The sequence below is a fragment of the Saccopteryx leptura genome, chromosome 5 (assembly GCF_036850995.1).
Source record: "Saccopteryx leptura isolate mSacLep1 chromosome 5, mSacLep1_pri_phased_curated, whole genome shotgun sequence".
Lineage (NCBI taxonomy): Eukaryota > Metazoa > Chordata > Mammalia > Chiroptera > Emballonuridae > Saccopteryx > Saccopteryx leptura.
In genome coordinates, this window is record NC_089507.1 from 132687445 (window position 1) to 132707174 (window position 19730).

The 19730-nt window shown below is 39.1% G+C and overlaps 1 protein-coding gene and 1 pseudogene across 5 annotated transcripts in view; both read left to right on the forward strand.

Moving 5' to 3' along the window:
* The window catches only part of TAF3 (TATA-box binding protein associated factor 3), a 209643-nt gene extending 197698 nt beyond the window's left edge, over positions 1-11945 (forward strand). For all 5 annotated transcript variants that reach the window (XM_066384902.1, XM_066384904.1, XM_066384905.1 and 2 more), the window contains 3 exons: positions 6203-6458; positions 10637-10743; positions 11554-11945. In XM_066384902.1, coding sequence (XP_066240999.1) covers positions 6203-6458; positions 10637-10743; positions 11554-11668 — 478 coding nt within the window. In that variant the 3' untranslated portion in view covers positions 11669-11945. The remainder of the gene's footprint in view (positions 1-6202; positions 6459-10636; positions 10744-11553) is intronic.
* A 5487-nt stretch (positions 11946-17432) lies between these two features.
* On the forward strand, positions 17433-17987 carry LOC136405621 (large ribosomal subunit protein eL18-like; annotated as a pseudogene).
* Positions 17988-19730: the final 1743 nt, after the last annotated feature.

Genomic DNA, 19730 nt, shown 5'->3' on the forward strand with positions numbered 1-19730 from the left:
GAGTGTCTATTTTTCTGCCAATACCATACTGTTTTGATTGTCGTGGCCCTATAATATAGTTTGAAGTCAGGTATTGTAATGCCCCCAGCTTCATTCTTTTTCTTTAGGATTGCTTTGGCTATTCGGGGTTTTTTATAGTTCCATATAAATCTGATGATTTTTTGCTCTATTTCTTTAAAAAACGTCATTGGAAGTTTGATGGGAATTGCATTAAATTTGTATATTGCTTTGGGTAATATAGCCATCTTGATTATATTTATTCTTCCTAGCCAAGAACAAGGTATATTCTTCCATTTCATTATATCTTTTTCGATTTCCCTTAACAATGGTTTATAGTTTTCATTATATAAGTCCTTTACATTCTTTGTTATGTTTATTCCTAAGTATTTTATTTTTTTTGTTGCAATCGTGAAGGGGATTATTCTTTTGAGTTCCTTCTCAGTTGTTTCATTGTTGGCATATAGAAAGGCTATTGACTTCTGTATGTTAATTTTGTATCCTGCGACCTTACTGTATTGGCTTATTGTTTCTAGTAGTCTTTTTGTGGATTCTTTGGGGTTTTCGATGTATAGGATCATATCATCTGCAAAAAGTGATACCTTTACTTCTTCTTTTCCGATATGGATGCCTTTTATTTCTTTGTCTTGTCTGATTGCTCTGGCTAGAACCTCTAGTACCACATTAAATAAGAGTGGAGAGAGTGGACAACCCTGTCTTGTTCCTGATTTAAGGGGGAAAGCCTTCAGTTTAGTGCCATTTAATATGATGTTAGCTGATGGTTTATCATATATGCCTGCCAATAATTTTAATCTTTGCTTTTCATTTTTTAAACAGAGTGGTTTTGTAGTTGATAGTTATACTATTTATGGTCTTCATGGGTCTCTCTCCTTTTTTTTTAAGTGAGAGGAGGGGAGATAGACAGGCTTCTGCATGTACTCCGACTGGGATACACCCAGCAACTGGGATACACCTGTCTGGAGCCAATGCTCAAATCAACCAAGCTATTCTTAGCACCTGAATCCAACACTTGGACCAACTGAGCTATCCTCAGTGCCCAGGGCTTATGCTCAAACCAGTCGAGTCACTGACTGCAAGTAGGAAAGAGAGTGAAAGGGGTAGAGAGAGGGGAAGAAGATCAGATGGTTGCTTCTCATGTGTGCTCTGACTGAGAATCAAACCTGGGACTTCTACATGCTAGGCTGACACTCTATCCACTGAGCCAATGGGCCAGGGCTTTATGGGTCTTTTTATACTGTCTATTATTTTGTCTGCTTCTCCCTAGGGCTGCCTTGATTTCTTGTATGTTTGATTATCTGCTACTTTTTAAAAAAATAATTATCTGTAATAATATGAAGTCTAAACTTTAAGTTACTTCCTCTCAGGATGATTTGTACTAGGTACCTGGACAGATTACTAGTCTAAATGACTTTAAACATAGTGTCCTGGACCACCAGGGTTGAGAATTCATGAGATTCTGATTCATCATTACCTAATTGTGTAGCTTATTGGGAATTCTTAATGTGGGGATGAGCACTATTAGACTTTACATTTTAGCAGGCCCTCGTTTTGGAACCTGTCCTCCTTTCAAAACCAAAGATTAAATTTACCTTATGGACAAAACATCTGTGTTTTACTCACTCTTTCCCATGTATAAGACACACCCTTTAAAAAAAATTTGGGGTCTAAAAACTGGGTGCATCTTATAGGGTGGTTGTAGATTCTTTTACTTGCATTTTCTGCTTTTTTGCGCTTGTTATCTTTGCACTCATTGTTTCGCACTTATTACCAGTGTATTATGGTAAGTTCTGTTTTGCCAAATTCTGCCCAGAAATGGCTCAGAAAAGATTTTCATACAGTGCTGAATTCAAGTTAAAAGTGATCCAGTTTGCAAAACTGAATGGAAATCGTGCTGCTGAACGTAAGGTTGGTCCTCCTCCAACTGAGAAATCCATCTGAGATGGCTCCAGGAAGAAGAAACCCTACTGAAAATGCCAGAGCAGAAGAAGGCCTTGAGAGGCAAGTCAGCCAAATGGCCTGATTTAGAGAGGAATTGGAGATATGGGTTGAAGAGTAAAGGGCAATTGGAATTCTTGTGTCCACAAAGATGGTTCAGCATAAGGCAAGAAGAATTGCTGATGAAAAAGAAGTTACTGTTTCAAAGGAGGACACAATTAGTGCTTAAGTTCATGAAACGGAATGGACTAAGCATGCATACACGCACCAGACTTGCCCAAAAGATGCCTGAAAGTTATGAGCAAAAGGTCTTTGAATTTCATCATTTTGTCATTCAATGTCACAAGACACATCAATTTGAGTTGGGACAGATTGCAAATATGTACGAAGTCCCCCTTCAGTTTGATGTCACAAGTAACAGAACTGTTGATAAGAAGGGGTGAAAACTGTAACTGTAAAGACAAGGGGACATGAAAAGAGCCATTATACAGTTGCTTGTTGTGCCAACGAAACCAAGCTGCCTTCTATGCTGATTTTAAACACAAAACAATGCCAAAAGAAGACATTCCTCAAGGAGTTATATTGTCCACGTTCATGACAAGGTTTGGATGGATCAGGATGGGATGAAGATCTGGTTTGAGAAAGTTTAGAGAAGTAGACCAAGTGGGCTCTTATGCAAATCTACCCTATTGGTGCTTGATCAATTCAGGGCACACATAACAAAAATCACAAAGAAGATTGCTGCAGAGCAAAACACAAAACTTGCCATCACACCTGGAGGCTTGACATCCCACCTCCAACCACTTGATGTCAGCATTAACAAATCCTTCAAAGCTGCCATGAGAGATGAATGGAACCAATGGATGAAGTCTTCTGGGGACAATTTGACACCAGCAGGAAGAGTGAAGAAACCAATTCTAGGAGAAATCTGTACCTGGGTGAAAAGATCCTGGGATAATATCAAGATTGAGATTGTTTTTAAGTCATTTAAAAAGTGTGGCATTTCAAATGCCATAGATGGAACTGAGGACGAGGCAATATATGAAGACAGTGATTTCTTATCACAGATGAGGACAAGCTAATGGATGGGAATTTTAACAATAATGAAGAGTAGTATGAATTTTATGATGAATAAAACTTGAGTTCAATAACTTTATGTAATACATTTTTTTTTCAAATTTCAGGCTCCAGAATTAAGGTTTGTCTTATATGTGGGGAAATACAGTAGCTTTCTGGATTCCTGCTTTTTCCTTAGCTTTATTTTCAGTACCTATGTTTTAAACTATAATAGGAAACTTCCTTCACAAATAGTATGTTTTAAAATTTTAGCCCAACTATATATGGATATAGGCAGCCTATGTCTATAGTAATAACTTTGAACTCCAATCTTATATGTAAGGCAAAACTTATTCAATAAGCATCAATAATCAGTGTAGTGTAGCTGTTAAGATCATGGGTTCTGAAATCAAGACTGCCTGTGTTTAACTCTTGGATCTGCCACACAGTAGTCTGTACTTAATCTCTGTGCCTGGATGTCTTCACCTACAAAGAGAAAGTAATGACAGTGCTTACCTTATTTGGCTGTTATGAGGATCAAGTGAGATAAAGCAAGTAAACATGTAGCATAGTGCTTGGTGTGCAGTTAGTAAGTGTTCAATAAATATTCACTATTATTTATGTGACATATTTATTGAGTGTCCTGCACAAACAGCATTTATTAAATTTTCTGGCCTTTGGCTCTGTTCAGGTTAGGAAGGTGATCACACACTTGCATGAAACAAGTGGAGAGCAATTAGACAGCATTAGGTATTTGCTTGCATAATGATGACATTTTTTGAAGTAATTTAATGTTTTATAAAATTCTGATCAGAATAGCAAAAAATCATGCTTTTTAATGAGGGTGATTTGAGAAAATGGAACTGTGAAGCTGGTAATGATGGTGCAAGCGGTTGTCATGAGCAACTGTCATGACTATAATGCTGGTGCTAACATTCTACATTTGTACGTAGTTTTTGAGGTGTTTTTCTCTATATTCAGCTTCTCACCAGAATCCTCAGAGGCAGCTATATTTATTGCCACTTTGTTGATCAGAAAAGCAAGCTCTAAATAATTGCAAACAGTAGAAAGAGTTAGTTCATGCAGTTATTTACAGAGCAGCTTGGGATTCCTAGTAAAGGTAAAAAATGTGCACACTGTGTGACCCAGTGACTTTAGTTCTAGGACTACAGTCTGGGGAAATTCTTGAACATATTTACAGGTAGTGTTTTAAGATTTATGTGGCAGTGTATCCTAGACTCAGTAGGGCAGTGGCAAAAAACCCCTTGACTTATCCATGCCATGGAATAAAAGTTAACAAGTACAACACATAATATAGGTCATATGTATCAACATGGTTAAATCAAGAGCATTAAGACTTAAGTGGGCAACTAGTAGATAAATTCTGGAGATCTAATGCACAGCATAGAGATTATATTTAACAGTACTGTGTATTATAAACCTCAGAGTTGCTAGGACTAGATCTTAATTGTTCTGAACACAAAAAGAAATGATAATTATATGACATGAAAAAGATGTTAGCTCAAACCACTGTAGTAATCATTATAATAGACAAATGTATCAAACCACCATGTTGTAAACCTCCCTGTTTTACAGTGTCACATGTCAATTTTATCTCAATAAAAAACTGAGGGAACTAGTTGTGAGTAATAAATATAATATGATCTTGTTTCTATAGTTGTAACACATAAAGCAGTAGTACCGTACATGTTGCTTGTGGATACCTACAAAGGCAGAGACCGTACAAAGAATAAAATGACAAGAGCAGACCTGCTAGCTTGCAGAGAGTGGTTGTTTTTGGAAGAGGAGGGAGGGAGGCTTGATGCAAACATGGCAAAGGGCTATGGTCTGCTATCTTTGTTACCTACGCTGTCTCGTATTATTTTCTCTATGCTTGAAATGATACATTTTTTTTTTCAAGGAAAGAAACTTATAAAAAAAGAAGAAGAAAGAGTTGGAGAATCAAAGATCGTGATTCAAAGCCTGCCACCACCCATTTACCCAGTGCATTTCTCTCGTTAATCCTGTTTCCTCAGCTATGAAATGAGAAAATATATAAAATATATATATATTTATTTGAAGTTATGAGGACTAGATATATATAAAGTGTTTAGTATCATATCTAATTTCTTACGGGTGCTCAGTAAATTGTATGTTTAAGTGACTTACCCAAGGTCACCTAGCTAGCCTGTGGCAGACCTAGAATTGGAACTCAGGTATCCTGACTCTGAGTCTAGTGCTCCATTCACTGCATGAGTTCTATGAATAAGATATTGTTCATAAAGAGACACAGCTCTACAGTGGTACCTTAAGGTACAAACAGACCAATATACTTTGTTAAGATACGAGCTGTAACTTGGTCTGTATTTTTGTTCGAGATCCGAGTGAAATTCCGAGATACAAATTGTGATTCAGGAAGCTGCCGCTAGTTGGCATGTTGCCGCCCTGGTCCAGTATAGGCAGTTTGATATACAAGTTGACTGACTTACAAGCTCGGTTACAGAATGAATTAAATTCGTATCTCAAGGAACCACTGTAATTATTAGTTAGTAACATCACCAGGAAAGGGGCTAGAGCGGCTGCTGTTTGAACTACAGATCAGTCCTGCTACTTCTTTCTCTCCCATCATTACTCTGAATAAGTTGAGAGGTGAGCCGGGCCTTGAACTCAGGTCTGTAGCTATCTCTGGACTCCTAAAAAGTATAATGCTACCTAGAATAAGAAAGTTACTTTGTGATAATATTATTTTTTTCTTAAGTGAGAAGTGGAGAGGCAGAGAGACAAACTCCTCCATGTGCCCTGACCTGGATTCATTCGACAAGCCCCCCATGGGGCGATGCTCTGCTCATCTGGGGCCCTTGCTCCTTTGCTCTGCGACTGAGCCATTTTAGTGCCTGAGGCGAGGCCATGAAGCCATCTTCAAAGCCTGGGGCCAACTTGCTACCTTGGAGCCATGGCTACAGGAGAAGAGAGAGGGGGAAAGAGAGAGAGAGAGAGAGAGAGAGAGAGAAGGGGGGGAGAAGCAGATGGCTGCTTCTCCTGTGTGCCCTGACTAGAATCAAACCAGGACATTTGCATGCTGGGTGGATGCTCTACCACTGAGCTAACCAGCCAAGACTCTGATAACATTTTAAAATATTTAGTTTGATTTAACTGTCCTATTTTGACTTTTCCTTCTCTCTTTTGTTGACAGTGTCATCAGCAAAGTGGTTCCAGCCCCCGAGGCTAAGCCAGCTCCCTCTCTGAACAGAGCCAAGACGCCACCACCAGTGCCAGCCCCAGCCACTGTCCCTGTGCATGTCACCCCTGCCCCAGTGCCTTTGCCACTCCTCGCACAGTCCACTGCATCTCCCGCTTTGATACCACCTCCATCCCCAGCCGTCTCTGGAGCTGGAAGTTCCAAAGCCCCTGTCCGGAGTGTGGTAACAGAGACGGTTAGCACTTACGTGGTACGCCACATTTATTTTGTAGTGGGTTTTTTTTTTAAGTCAGTTAAGGAGTTTACTCTTTTATCATGAAAATGTTTTCAATTAAAAAGCAGTGTCATATGTATCATTATTGAATTCAGAGGCAATTCTTTATGATGGGAAAGGTGTTTTCATTGCATTTTCAAGCTTTTGGCTGCAAAGTATTATATTTCAGTGTGTACATGTTTAGCCTCTATAAATAATGTCAAAGCATTGTTTTTCTTTATATTGTTTTAGAATATGATTATATACAAATATACAGAATATCAATGTATAAATATAGAGAGGAATAGTGATATTTAAATCTTACATTGAACTTCTTGATCAAGCAATTAAATTATTCACTTAAGTATAATTTACCAAATATATATACACAGATATTATGGGTTAGTGCTGTTTTAAGTAACAGCACTAATTAGAGTATTTCATTGGCTAAGGTCCAGAATATACCAGGTTTGCTTAGTAAATAGAAATGAACTTTCAGTCCACAGAGCTCCCTGATTAACCAAGTGTGTGTCTTCAGATGGCAAAACTTACCTTGTTGAGTGAGTTTGATAACTTGACATTGCCTTGCCCACCAAATGCTATATAGATTGTGAACTGTCAGCTTAATGATGACTTGGCTCTTTTTTTTTTTTTTTTTTTTTTTCTTTCTTTCTGAAGCTGGAAACGGGGAGAGACAGTCAGACAGACTCCCGCATGCGCCCGACCGGGATCCACCTGGCACGCCCACCAGGGGCAACGCTCTGCCCACCAGGGGGCGATGCTCTGCCCCTCCGGGGCGTCGCTCTGCTGTGACCAGAGCCACTCTAGCGCCTGGGGCAGAGGCCAAGGAGCCATCCCCAGCGCCCGGGCCCTCTGCTCCAATGGAGCCTTGGCTGCGGGAGGGGAAGAGAGAGACAGAGAAGAAGGAGGGGGGGTGAGAGGTGGAGAAGCAAATGGGTGCCTCTCCTATGTGCCCTGGCCGGGAATCGAACCCAGGTCCCCTGCACGCCAGGCCGACGCTCTACCGCTGAGCCAACCGGCCAGGGCCGACTTGGCTCTTTCTGAGTAGATACAATTGAAAAGTGATGGGGTCGGATTCATGACAGTTCTTATAAATTGTGCAAATATTACATCTCTTTAAGGCATTTAGGAAGGAAATTTTTAACAGATAATTAAATATTGGAGGAACTATAATGATACAAAGGATAAGAAGGATGTCTTAAAACTATTGAGAGTGGATATAAAGACATGACAAATTAACAGGAAAGTATTATTAAATTGGCAATTTAAGACAAAAATAGATAATGTGATACAAAAACCTGTGATCTTTAAATTGGTCCATTCAAAGAAAAATTGCTATTGGTATTAATTGAGGCCACATCACCCCAAAATGGGTTGATCAGGAAAGATTTTATACTTAACCTCCTCAATCTCCAGTCCTTCATCTGTAATTAAGGGATTTACATAAGACTAGATGATCACAATAGTATGTTCTAGCTGTAAAATTTCTGGTGTCCAGTGGATTTTTTGAGCTGACTTCTGGAGATGGATCAGATTTACATAGACAATGAAAGTGGAAAGCCTTCTGTCCCTTGTAGACTGAGGACAAGACATGTGATTTGAAGGAAAGATACAGGGTCTAAAGCAAAAAAGTTGATTTTGTCACTGCCATAGTATGAGTTTGGAACTGTCACATTTCTTTAGCTCCAGTCTCCCTATTCATAACCTATCCAGGCTTGTTTTAAGATGATTAAATGGGCCCTGGCCGGTTGGCTCAGTGGTAGAGCGTCGGCCTGGCGTGCAGAAGTCCCGGGTTCGATTCCCGGTCAGGACACACAGGAGAAACGCCCATCTGCTTCTCCACCCCTCCCCCTCTCCTTCCTCTCTGTCTCTCTCTTCCCCTCCTGCAGCCGAGGCTCCATTGGAGCAAAGATGGCCTGGGCGCCTGGGATGGCTCCTGGGCCTCTGCCCCAGGCGCTGGAGTGGCTCTGGTCGCAACAGAGCAACGGCATGGAGGGGCAGAGTGTCGCCCCTGGTGGGCGTGCCGGGTGGATCCCGGTCGGGCGCATGCTGGAGTCTGTCTGACTGTCTCTCCCCGTTTCTAGCTTCGGAAAGGTACAAAAAAAAAAAAAGATGATTAAATGAAGTAGATATTTGAAAGAACTTAGTAAACTGTCAAGTATTCAGTGTTAGTTATTAGGGATGCTATAATAAGTTCTCTTGTTAGCAACAGAGTCACAGCAGTCTAATTTCAAGAAAGGTCAACCAGCAGCAAGACTATCCATACATGGCAGCTTCAGGGCATAGGAGTCTGGACAGGTCTTAACCATAAACAGCTGGCATGTGGTGACTGGTGGTAATTGTTGCATCCAGAATAGATATGGTCATATTCTAAAACAATATAAAGAAAAACAATGCTTTGACATTATTTATAGTGACTAAATATGCACACACTGAAATACAATACTCTACTGTCCCCTTGAAATTAAAAGGACTGAATCAGAGATGTAGCTGCCCACAGATTTCTTTCAGAAGCTTTTATATGAACATGATTATCTTTGTAGAGATTTTTTAAAATATGGCAGGCCTTAAAAATGCTCATCAGTAGAATGAAACATCTATTCCCCCCAATACATCTACTACACACAAAGAAAGCCCTTTCTTTTCTGCATATCTAGTCAGCATTGTACTTGAAAGTGAGGAAGAGACCATACCTTGCAAAATAAACTGAATGAAATTATATGCTGTGTTATTGTGAAAACTTTTGAACATTTGCTTTTTGTTGTTGCTGTTTTGAATGCCCATTGTAGAATTATTTCTTCCAAATTGTCCTGATTAATGTGGAATTTGAAGAAGTGGAACAATTAGGGATGCTTCTTATTTAGAACCTCCTAAATTAAGTAAACTCCAGGGCATACTGTCTTAGTAGTAAAATAATGTTCAAGTGTGTAACTCTTTGGCCCCAGGAGTTCCTTCTTTCATTGCCCTTTAGTGATTGTACTTTACTAGAAATGTCATAAAGGGAATGGAAAGTTACTTAGTAACAACTCCTTTCTATCCTTGATCTTATCAGCTAGTTCAGGAGAAGGGTTGGCTAATGAGTAATAAGGTGATGCATGCACATTTGACTGTGCATATTAATTCCGTGCTGTGACTGCAGCTGGAGCTGACATATTGTTGAGCTCTACAGTGTTCAAAATCAGCAGTTGTTACTGCCATAGAGACCCTCATTATTAAGAACTTCTGTGTTTACAGTTTTTTAGACAAAGGTGGCAATTGGTCAGAGTCACAGAAATTATAAAGTGCTTTGTTTTCTGTGACTTACAAAAAAAGATGAAAATATTCATTATCACTGAGCACTAGCTATTCTTTTTTTTAAATGATCCCAGAATACAGTGTGTCCGTAAAGTCATGGTGCACTTTTGACCGGTCACAGGAAAGCAACAAAAGACGATAGAAATGTGAAATCTGCACCAAATAAAAGGAAAACCCTCCCAGTTTCTGTAGGATGATGTGGCAGCATGTGCGCATGCGCAGATGATGTTGTAACACCGTGTATACAGCGGAGCAGCCTATGGCTATGCCAGTCGAGATGTGGACAGTACAGAGGAAAGCTCAGTGTGTTCTGTGGCTCGCTAAATTCGAATTCGTGACCAAAGTGCAACATGAATAGCAGCACGTTTATAAGGAAGCGCGACCACATAGGAATAACATTACTCAGTGGGATAAGCAGTTGAAGGAAACCGGCAGTTTGGTGGAGAAACCCCGTTCTGGTAGGCCATCAGTCAGTGACGAGTCTGTAGAGGCTATACGGGATAGCTACCTAAGGAGCCCTAAAAAATCTGTGCATGAGCCCACATAGAACTGCACTGAATAGGTATGAAACTGGGAGAGTTTTCCTTTTATTTGGTGCAGATTTCACATTTCTGTCGTCTTTTGTTGCTTTCCTGTGACCGGGCAAAAGTGCACCATGACTTTACGGACAGACACACTGTAGTTATGACCATCATTATGGCTTTAATAAATTCTTAACCTATAATTTTTTTCAGTTTACTTTGTTGGTTTATTAGGTTCACAGTGTAAAGTAATCACTATTATCCTGCACTCTTTTGGGTTCTTTTTCCACATTTCATCTCTGATTTTGTCCCATGCCCGGCCCCATTTAAAATCCTCAGATCCGAGATGAGTGGGGGAACCAGATCTGGATCTGTCCCGGCTGCAACAAGCCTGACGATGGGAGCCCCATGATTGGCTGTGATGGCTGTGATGACTGGTACCATTGGTGAGTGCACCCGGCTTCCTGGTGCTGGGGCGGCGCCCCAGGGGGCTCTGCTGGGCAGATCAGTGATTGGGTCCATCTTGGATTTTCTCCCATTCAGCTGCTATCCTGAGAATCATGACCAGGGCAAAAATCACTGAGCCAATAAATTGTAGTTCATATTAATTTTAAAAAATCAAGTCTTTGGATTATTGTTATTCAGCCTCAATTCTGAATATGTTGCTTAACTTATATCTCCTTCTAATAGAAAAAGGAAGGAGATACAGAGATCCCCCTTTCCTTACTTTCTAGTAGTTTTCTTTATGGGCTGCCAAGTTTGACAATAACACTGAGGCAACCCTTTGTAAACATGTCACCAACTGCAGAAACAGAGACAGCCTGTTTGTTTTTACATCGCTTCAACAGCCCCCTCTGAAGAAATGCTACCAAAATGTGTGCAAAAATCCAATTTTATCTTTAAAATATCAGCTAGAAAACGATAGCAATCAGTTCAGTTACATGATATGTGATAGCTGAAAGATAAAAACAAAGCTGTTGCTCAAAAGAATTAAACTAGTCCTGGCTGAAAGGATAAATGAGCTAATTAATTTCTCCAGAGGCCTGTAAAAGGGGCATTATGTAATATAATCATCTGCTTGCCCAACACTAGTACTACATAAATTAGTCCTGTTTGGCTTGGCTTTCTGGTGAATAGACCATAGACTTAAACTTCATATAATTATTTAAAAGTATTACAAAAACATAGAAAGGAAAAGAGTGTACACACACACACACACCATTTGTTTATCTGAAATATTATTTCTTAACACATAGGCCCTGTGTTGGGATAAGGGCCGCACCACCGGAGGAAATGCAGTGGTTCTGTTCCAAGTGTGGCAATAAGAAGAAGGATAAGAAGCACAAAAAGAGAAAGCACCGGGCACACTGACGTCTCCTGCGCCTGGACCAGGGGCGTAGCCTTGGCGCTGCCTTCCTGCCGCCGCATGGGAGCCATGCAGTTCTGCTGTCCCCTCCACTGCTAAGTCCCTGGGGATGAGGAACTGCTACAGCCTGAGGACAGGAGAGCTGCACCCTCCGCTCAGACAGGCCCGTGGCCCGTGGTGGAGTGAGCGAAGAAAACCCAAGTGCAGGCACAGCACGAGGACTGCCAGGCCTCCATTTTCTATTACCAGTGACAAGTGTTAATAAAGAGACCATAATCTCCCCTTTTGATTTTCTTTATTCTCTCTAGGGCTTTTTCATGAAGGTATGAGATGAGAAGATGATGTGTAAACCTCCTTGACTCTAATTTAAGGATAATATAATTAGGCTGTATACAGTTTTCAACTTCTTTCTCTCTATAGTTAAGATAATCATAATAACATAAAAGAAAACTCCATTTGGAGTATTGGTAAATATTTTTGTGATGAAAATATATGAAGCTTCCCTTCCCCCTGTTTTTAGTATTAACATGTAAAGTGTTCAGGCTTTTGTGAAATACCTTATATTTTTTAAGAAAAAAGGTTTCTATCATGTCCTGTTTGCTTTCATGCAAATGTTATTTTTTGTCGTTAACTCACACATTCTCTTTTTGCTGCAGCCTAGCGTTGCCCGTCTTTACCTGCTGGCCTTCTTCTCGCTGCTTTCCGTTTCATCAGCTTGTATGAAAACTTCAAACTACATCTCCCCTCATGTAAATAATAAATATTTATGAAGTAGTTATTTTTTAAATTTTTATCGTGTTTAATGCTGGCTTTCTGAAATCCACTGTGATTTCAGTCATGTCTGTAATTACTGTTTTACATAAACAAAGAAGGCTAAAAACAGAGCCACAGTTGAAAGTTAGCTACCTTGAGCTGAACCTGCACAGTGCCCAAAACACGCTGGGGAGGGCCCCAGCAGGTAGACGGAAAAAAACAGCAATTTAAATCTATGGTTTATGACTTGAAATTTGTTTTTTACCTATTTCATTTCTGTAAATTTCTTTGACTTACTTTTATTAAAGGACATGTAGATTCCCCAAAAGTTAAAAAAAACAAAAACATATACTGTAGCATTCTGTGTTTATACTGTTTTATTTCTGCAAATCTGTTCATTAATTTGTGGTTTAAGGCTGAAATGAAGACTATTATGAATTTTTAAAGAAAACATCAAATTTCAGGGTATCACAAAACTTTATTATATTACTATACTACCCACTATTTATTATATGTTATAGATGTCTGAGAGATAAACCAAATATTTTACTTTTAATGTAAAACATCAAATTTAATTTTATTAGCATATTTTAGCAACTTTAGAATAAATATGGACTTTTACTTGATTTTGAAATAATCCCAATTTTGGCCAATGTAATGGATATCTTAAATGCTAGAATATAGGTTTTGAGCCTAATACAAATATATTAATAGAAATTGTGATTTTTTTAATGCCAAGTACATTGATATTAGTATATGAATTAGTCATATTTAAAGACCTATTATGTGGTTAGAGAAATGGAGTTTTCTGCCATGAATGTTAAATTGCAAATCAGTGGAAATGGAGTAGCCCTTTTAAGTATTTCATTGCTGACCTTGTTCTAGAAGCCAAAATTTTCTATTCCTACAAAGAAAACATCTATGTTGAGATACATGTTTTTTTGTTTTATTAATTTGAGATTATTCTAATACTTTATACAATATTTTCACATGCACAATATACCCATTAGTGCTTTTTGGAGAGCAGGGGGGTAGGGAAGAACAAAATAAAGATTATTGGCTATTTCATAGTTTGCTTTTTCATTTTTTTTATTTAAGATTTAGTTCCTTGAGGCATGGTCAGTGGATCTAAAGTTTAAGTGAGCCGGTCATGCTACTGAATAAGAATGGATGTGCCTGTATTTAACTTTTCTCCCAATCCTACTGAGAGGCTTCAGCCCTTACTACATTGAAGGAATTTCAATCAATTTGTCCCTTGCTATTTCATGGTTGCTTTCCTAAATCCAGTTCATGATTGTATAAATGGCCTTTGCAATAATAAAACCAAAGAATCATTTTCAGGGGGCTGGATAGCTCAAGGGATTAGTAATGGAATACAGAGCCTTTCACCTCTAGGTCAGTGAGTTGAATCCAGTCCAGGTCACTAGAGACCCAGAGTTACCATCTTCTGACTGTTCAGTGGCCTGTGTGAAATAGACTGGTACTTGGGGTCTCTACTGGATGGCTGTCCGCACACCTGCCGAAAGCAGTTCAAGAAAATACAAAAAGAAATGTGGATTTGAAAATAAAATGCCTGTGTTACAAAGTGAAGTGAGAGCGTTGTGCATAGTTGTTCTCCACAAAGTAACACTGAAGGGGAAGTAGTCAGTTCCCAGTGCTACAGACATGGCAGAAAGTGGACATGGTTCACTCTCCTTAATGCAGCCAAACAAAATAGGCAAAGAAAAGGCTGGTATTGGATGAGGGGAGAGGGATTCATTGGGAAAGATGATCTCATCAGGAGAAAAACCCAAGCAATAAGAAGAAAATGAGTTTTGACTTTTGAGAGAAGGAAATCACAGAGTAGCAGGAATTTGAGGAACTACTGTGACAGAAAATTCAGTTCAAAGGAATGGGAAGTATTTCCCCTTAGAGCATTAGAAGTTGTCCAGTTGTCAGTAAACTTGGACTGTTTTTACTTAACCAGCACTATCGCCTAACCTTAGTATCATTACTTTATAAAGAGAAATAAGAAGAAAACTAGATTGGCTAGTGATTTTATTGGATGAAGTGGCATATAAGAAACAGACGCCCTCCCGTCCAGGAAACAAACTCTCTGGTGAGATAATCTGCCTTCAGAACCCTGTGTAGCTGACAAAACGTAATTTCGATGACTGACACGGCATTTCTCTTCAGAAGGTGTCTGCAGTTAAGTACAGTGAGGGTCTTTATCCTCCAGCCGATTTGTGGTTCTAAATGTCCTGAAAAAAATCAGAGGGTATCAGCATTCTGGCTTTGTCCAGCTTTTTTCAAAGATAAAATATAGTGCATTAATCTCCTGGATCACCTAAACCACCTTTGTTCTTCTTTCAATAGGACGATTAACAAAGACCTACTAACCAAATTAAAGCATAAAATGAACCCTAAGATGTGGAAACGTTGCCAGCGTGAATGCTAATGAATGAAGTTCAGTGGAGGCATGCTGGCTAACTTTTCAATTCGAGTACTTTCATAGCCAATCTCTTTCAAACATAGCAGTCTTCTTTAGAAGTTTAAGTCTAAAAGTAGATGAGTTGCCCTGATGACTAAGGAATGAAATAGATAATGTTTTCTGAATAATGTTTCTTTCCACAATAATACCAGTCATTCGTGTAGAAGACAATTTCTTCGAGATCCTGCATTAGTTGTAGCCTAGTCTAAAGTAATTATTAATCCATGGGTGCAGACCATAAGATGACACTGGAAATTGGATATTTAGATGGGCAGCTAAACAATTTATTCTTACTATCTTTAAGGATAACATATAGTTTACAGGTGAGTTATTTAAAAAATTAACTGCTAGCTAACCTTTTTTATCCTGGATAGCTCGGTTTTTATTAATAGTTTGTAAAACAGTTTTAAACTGTGGTTTGTCCACCCTGCCTCTGTTGGGCACACTTCATAGAAATGGCGAGACATCTGGACCCACATGCAGTTATTCTAGTCTGGCTTCTCAGGTGTTCTAGTCGCTTCTATTTTCCCACAGTTTTGCTGTTGTTTCTGCAGTGTACTTTGTATCAAAATATATTTTATTGAACCTTAAGTATCTTTTATAGCTTTTGTCTATAGATAATATAGATAATCTTTCTGTTCACCTTAGACTGCAAGTGGTTTTAATGTTATTATAGCTTTATGCTTTGGAATGTTTTTATTTACAACAAAATATTTAAAAGCTTAGCATGTGATTACATTAACTGTCCTAGGAACTACCAGGGTTGACATATTGGAAAGAGTGTGTGTTATACACACACACACACACACATATATACACTTCACAAGATTTAAATGTGTTGGGTTTTCAGAACAGAAGCATAATTTTAAGTACTTTGCCCAAAGCAATGACCTCGTACTATCTTCTTGTAATCTAGTCAGTATTTCGTTAACCTTTTGAAATTTTATGAGGGCGGGGGTGTCTTGTTTTTGACTTAATGAAATTTAGAATGGAACTACCTTAAGCAAAACAGGACAAACCTGAAGAATGTTATTGTTACTATTCTTAACAAGTTAACTATTGTCAAGTTGAATGGTTTGAAGAAAATGCACTGCTTATACTTAACTCATTCAAACCACAGACATACTTACTGGAGAGAGTTCAAATCATCCAAAAATATTATCAGCTTATATTTTAATGATTTTTATATACTGTTAGGAATGTTGGTTAAACTTTTTTTCCTATCTTTTAGAAAATGAATTCTCTAAAAGTGAATTTATAATTAACCAATTCCTCATCTGTCCTTCATTCTACTAATATTGACATGGCTATTTACAGTAGTCACAGAAACAAAAAATAGTCCCAGAATACCATGCATTGAGTCATATATATCTACTTCTCCAAAAAATCATCATTAGTCATCATTCTAGGCAAGGTACATCACCCACTGCAGGGATACAAAGATGCAATGAGCCACATGCCCAGTGTTGCAGAGCACTGTAAGAGGTAGTTTCTTGAGAAATGGGGTATACACCTCAAAAATGGACCTAAGCAAGACATTCATAGAAAGATGGTCACTTCTGATCTATCTTCAATTTGAAATCAATGAGGCTAAAGAACATCCTACCAGAAAATGTTGTAAACTGCCTGACCAGACGGTGGCACAGTGGATGGAACATTGGACTGGGATGCAGAGGACCCAGGTTCGAAACCCTGAGGGAGGTCACTCACTGGCTTGAACACAGGCTCATCTGGATTGAGTGTGGTACCAGCTTGAGTGCAGGGTCACTGGCTTGAGCATGGGATCATAGACATGATCCCATGGTCACTGGCTTGAGCCCAAAAGGTCTTTGGCTTGAAGCCCAAGATCACTGGTTTGAGCAAGGGGTCCCTCGCTCTGCTGCTGTATCCCCCACAGTCAAGGCATATATGAGAAAGCAATCAATGAACAACTAAGGAGCCACAACAAAGAATTGATGCTTCTCATCTTTCTCCTTTCCTGTCTATCTGTCCCTATCTGTCCCTCTTTCTGTCTCTCTGTCTCTAACAACAACAACAAAAAGAATGTTGTAAATCAATATAGACATAAGTCCAAAAAGAGGAACATATACTGTATGTTTAAGGAGGCATACAATGGTGAGAAAGCAAGGGATGATGCCAATAAAAGTAAAGATGGCAGCTTTCTTTGTGAGGTAGAGGGTAGAGTTTAGAAGGGAAGGCATGAGCAAGCTGGTATTTCTGGAGTACAAGTAATGTTTATTTCTCCACCTGGGAGGTGATTATACAGACATCAATTTATAACTTTACTAAAACTGTATATGTAAGTTTTAGTTATTTTTGTACTTATTATCCTCTACAATTTAAAAAAGTGAATTGAAAAAGGAAGTTGACAAAATTATAACTTTACCAGGAAGACTTATTGGATCTGAAACTGAATAAGAACAAAAGATTGGTCCTCTCTAAAGAGAGAAAATCAGTATACTAAAATAAATGTATTCCTGATGCAATATATGTAAATCAAATTTCTTTAAATCCTGGCTGGACCTGGTGGAGCATTAGGTGCCATCATGGAAGTCGATATCTGCCACAACAAAGTCAGAAAGGTTGGGGGCAAGAAGCCCAAGAGCCAGGACATCTATCTAAGGCTGTTGTTCAAGCTATACAGGTTTCTGGCCAGGTGAACCAATTCCACCTTCAATCAAGTGATGCTGAAGAAGTTGTTCATGGGTCACTTCAACCTGCTGCCTCTGTCCCTTCCTCAGATGACCCAAAAGATGAAGCTTCCAGGTGGGGAGTGCAACAGTGGTGTGGTTGTAGGGACTATAACCCCTGATGTGTGCATCCAGGAGGTGCCCAAACTGAAGGTATGTGCACTTCATATGAGCAGCCGTCCAGAGTCACATCCTCAAAGGCCAAGGGTAAGATCCTCACCTTCGACCAACTGGCGCTGGACTCCCCCAAGAGCTGTGGTATCTGCTCTCTGGTCCTCGGGAGGGTAGGAGGTGGACAGGCATTTTGGCAAGGCCCCAGGAACCTCTCACAGCCACACCAAATCCTGTGTGTGCTACAATGGCTGGAAGTGGGAGTGTGCAGGAGGTGATGGGCCAGCAGAGGCTCACTAACCCCAAATACCGGAAAAAAGTTTTTTGGTAAATCCTTTCCTGTTAAATGTCAAAGGAGAGTTTGCTTAAAAGAACAATAAGGTGAATTTTCACCGACAAAGTAAGGTAAGAGAAGAAAAAATTAACAAACACCTGCATAGTTTAAATATATATATAAGGAAAAACAATTTTTTTAACTTCGAAGAATTAGAAAGGCCAGCTGTAACTAGAGCTCCCAGGGAGGCTACTTAGTACACCAGCTTCTGTAAACTCAATAGCCATCCTCTCAAATGTCATTCTCCACCCAAAGCTCCAAACAGATTAGGCTCATGGGTGAGGTTGATTGTTTTTGTTTTGTTTTGTTTTCTGTTCTATTTGTTTGGGGTTTTTTGTTTTGCTTTAGGAAGAGTGTAGCACAGAGCTGTAAAAATTTGAATTTAAAAACCTTTAGGGGGCATACTGCCTTCAGAGTAATGTGGTCAACTTACCTGCAGGGCTCACACGGCCCTTCACCCACAAGCACACATCCAGTACATATGATTCAAATCAAGTATCAGTTCAAGCTGTGGTAAAAAATATTTTTTTAGCTTACCATATTTTTACCACATTTAGAAATCAAGTTGAATTGGCAAGACCTATGCCCCTGTTAAAGTACTCACAGGGTTTTTGATGAGTTTCATGCACTAAATTGATACTTTCAGCCTTATGTTTTTTCTTTACAAATTGTGTTCATCCACATGTAGCCCCATGTTCATTGCAGCACTGTTCACAGTGGCCAAGACATGGAAACAACCAAAAAGCCCTTCAATAGAAGACTGGATAAAGAAGATGTGGCACATATACACTATGGAATACTACTCAGCCATAAGAAACGATGACATCAGATCATTTACAGCAAAATGGTGGGATCTTGATAACATTATAAGGAGTGAAATAAGTAAATCAGAAAAAAACAAGAACTACATGATTCCATACATTGGTGGAACATAAAAATGAGACTAAGAGACATGGACAAGAGTGTGGTGGTTACCAGGGGTGGGGGGAGGGAGGACAGGGGGAGAGTTAGGGGGAGGGGGAGGGGCACAGAGAACTAGATAGAGGGTGGCGAAGGACAATCTGACTTTGGGCGAGGGGTATGCAACATAATTTAATGACAAAATAACCTAGACATGTTTTCTTTGAATATATGTACCCTGATTTATTAATGTCATCCCATTACCATTAATAAAAATTTATTTAAAAAAAAAAAAATTGTGTTCATCTCTTTGCCTGAGTTTTAAGGTGTCTAGGTTACATGATAGTAACCAAGAACACATCTTTCCGAATGAACTTGAATAAATCGTCATTTAATTTCTCTAAGTCTTAATTTTCTTCTCTGTAAAAGGAGAATGAGAACATCTACTTGGATAATTGTGAAAATTGAATTAATTTGGAAGTAAAGCATTTAACAGATGGTAAGAGCTCAAAGAATGGTAGCTACATTCTCTATTTTTTTAAGTTTAATTCATTAATATATGTTAACTTGCTCTTTCGATAATTTTTCAGTGCTCTATGAATTCTGTATTTTCTATGAGCTCCAGATTCTAGGTCTTAACACCCTATCGAAAGAGTACTCTCAAAGCTTGAAAATATGGACAGTACATTAACTAGGCAATTTTATTATCAAATTATTTGATATTGGACACCAAAGGTCACCAGGAGAGAGAGGCTTCTTCCCAGTATCCTTTTCTCCAGAATGGGCACCCAGCACATGCCTATATGGTA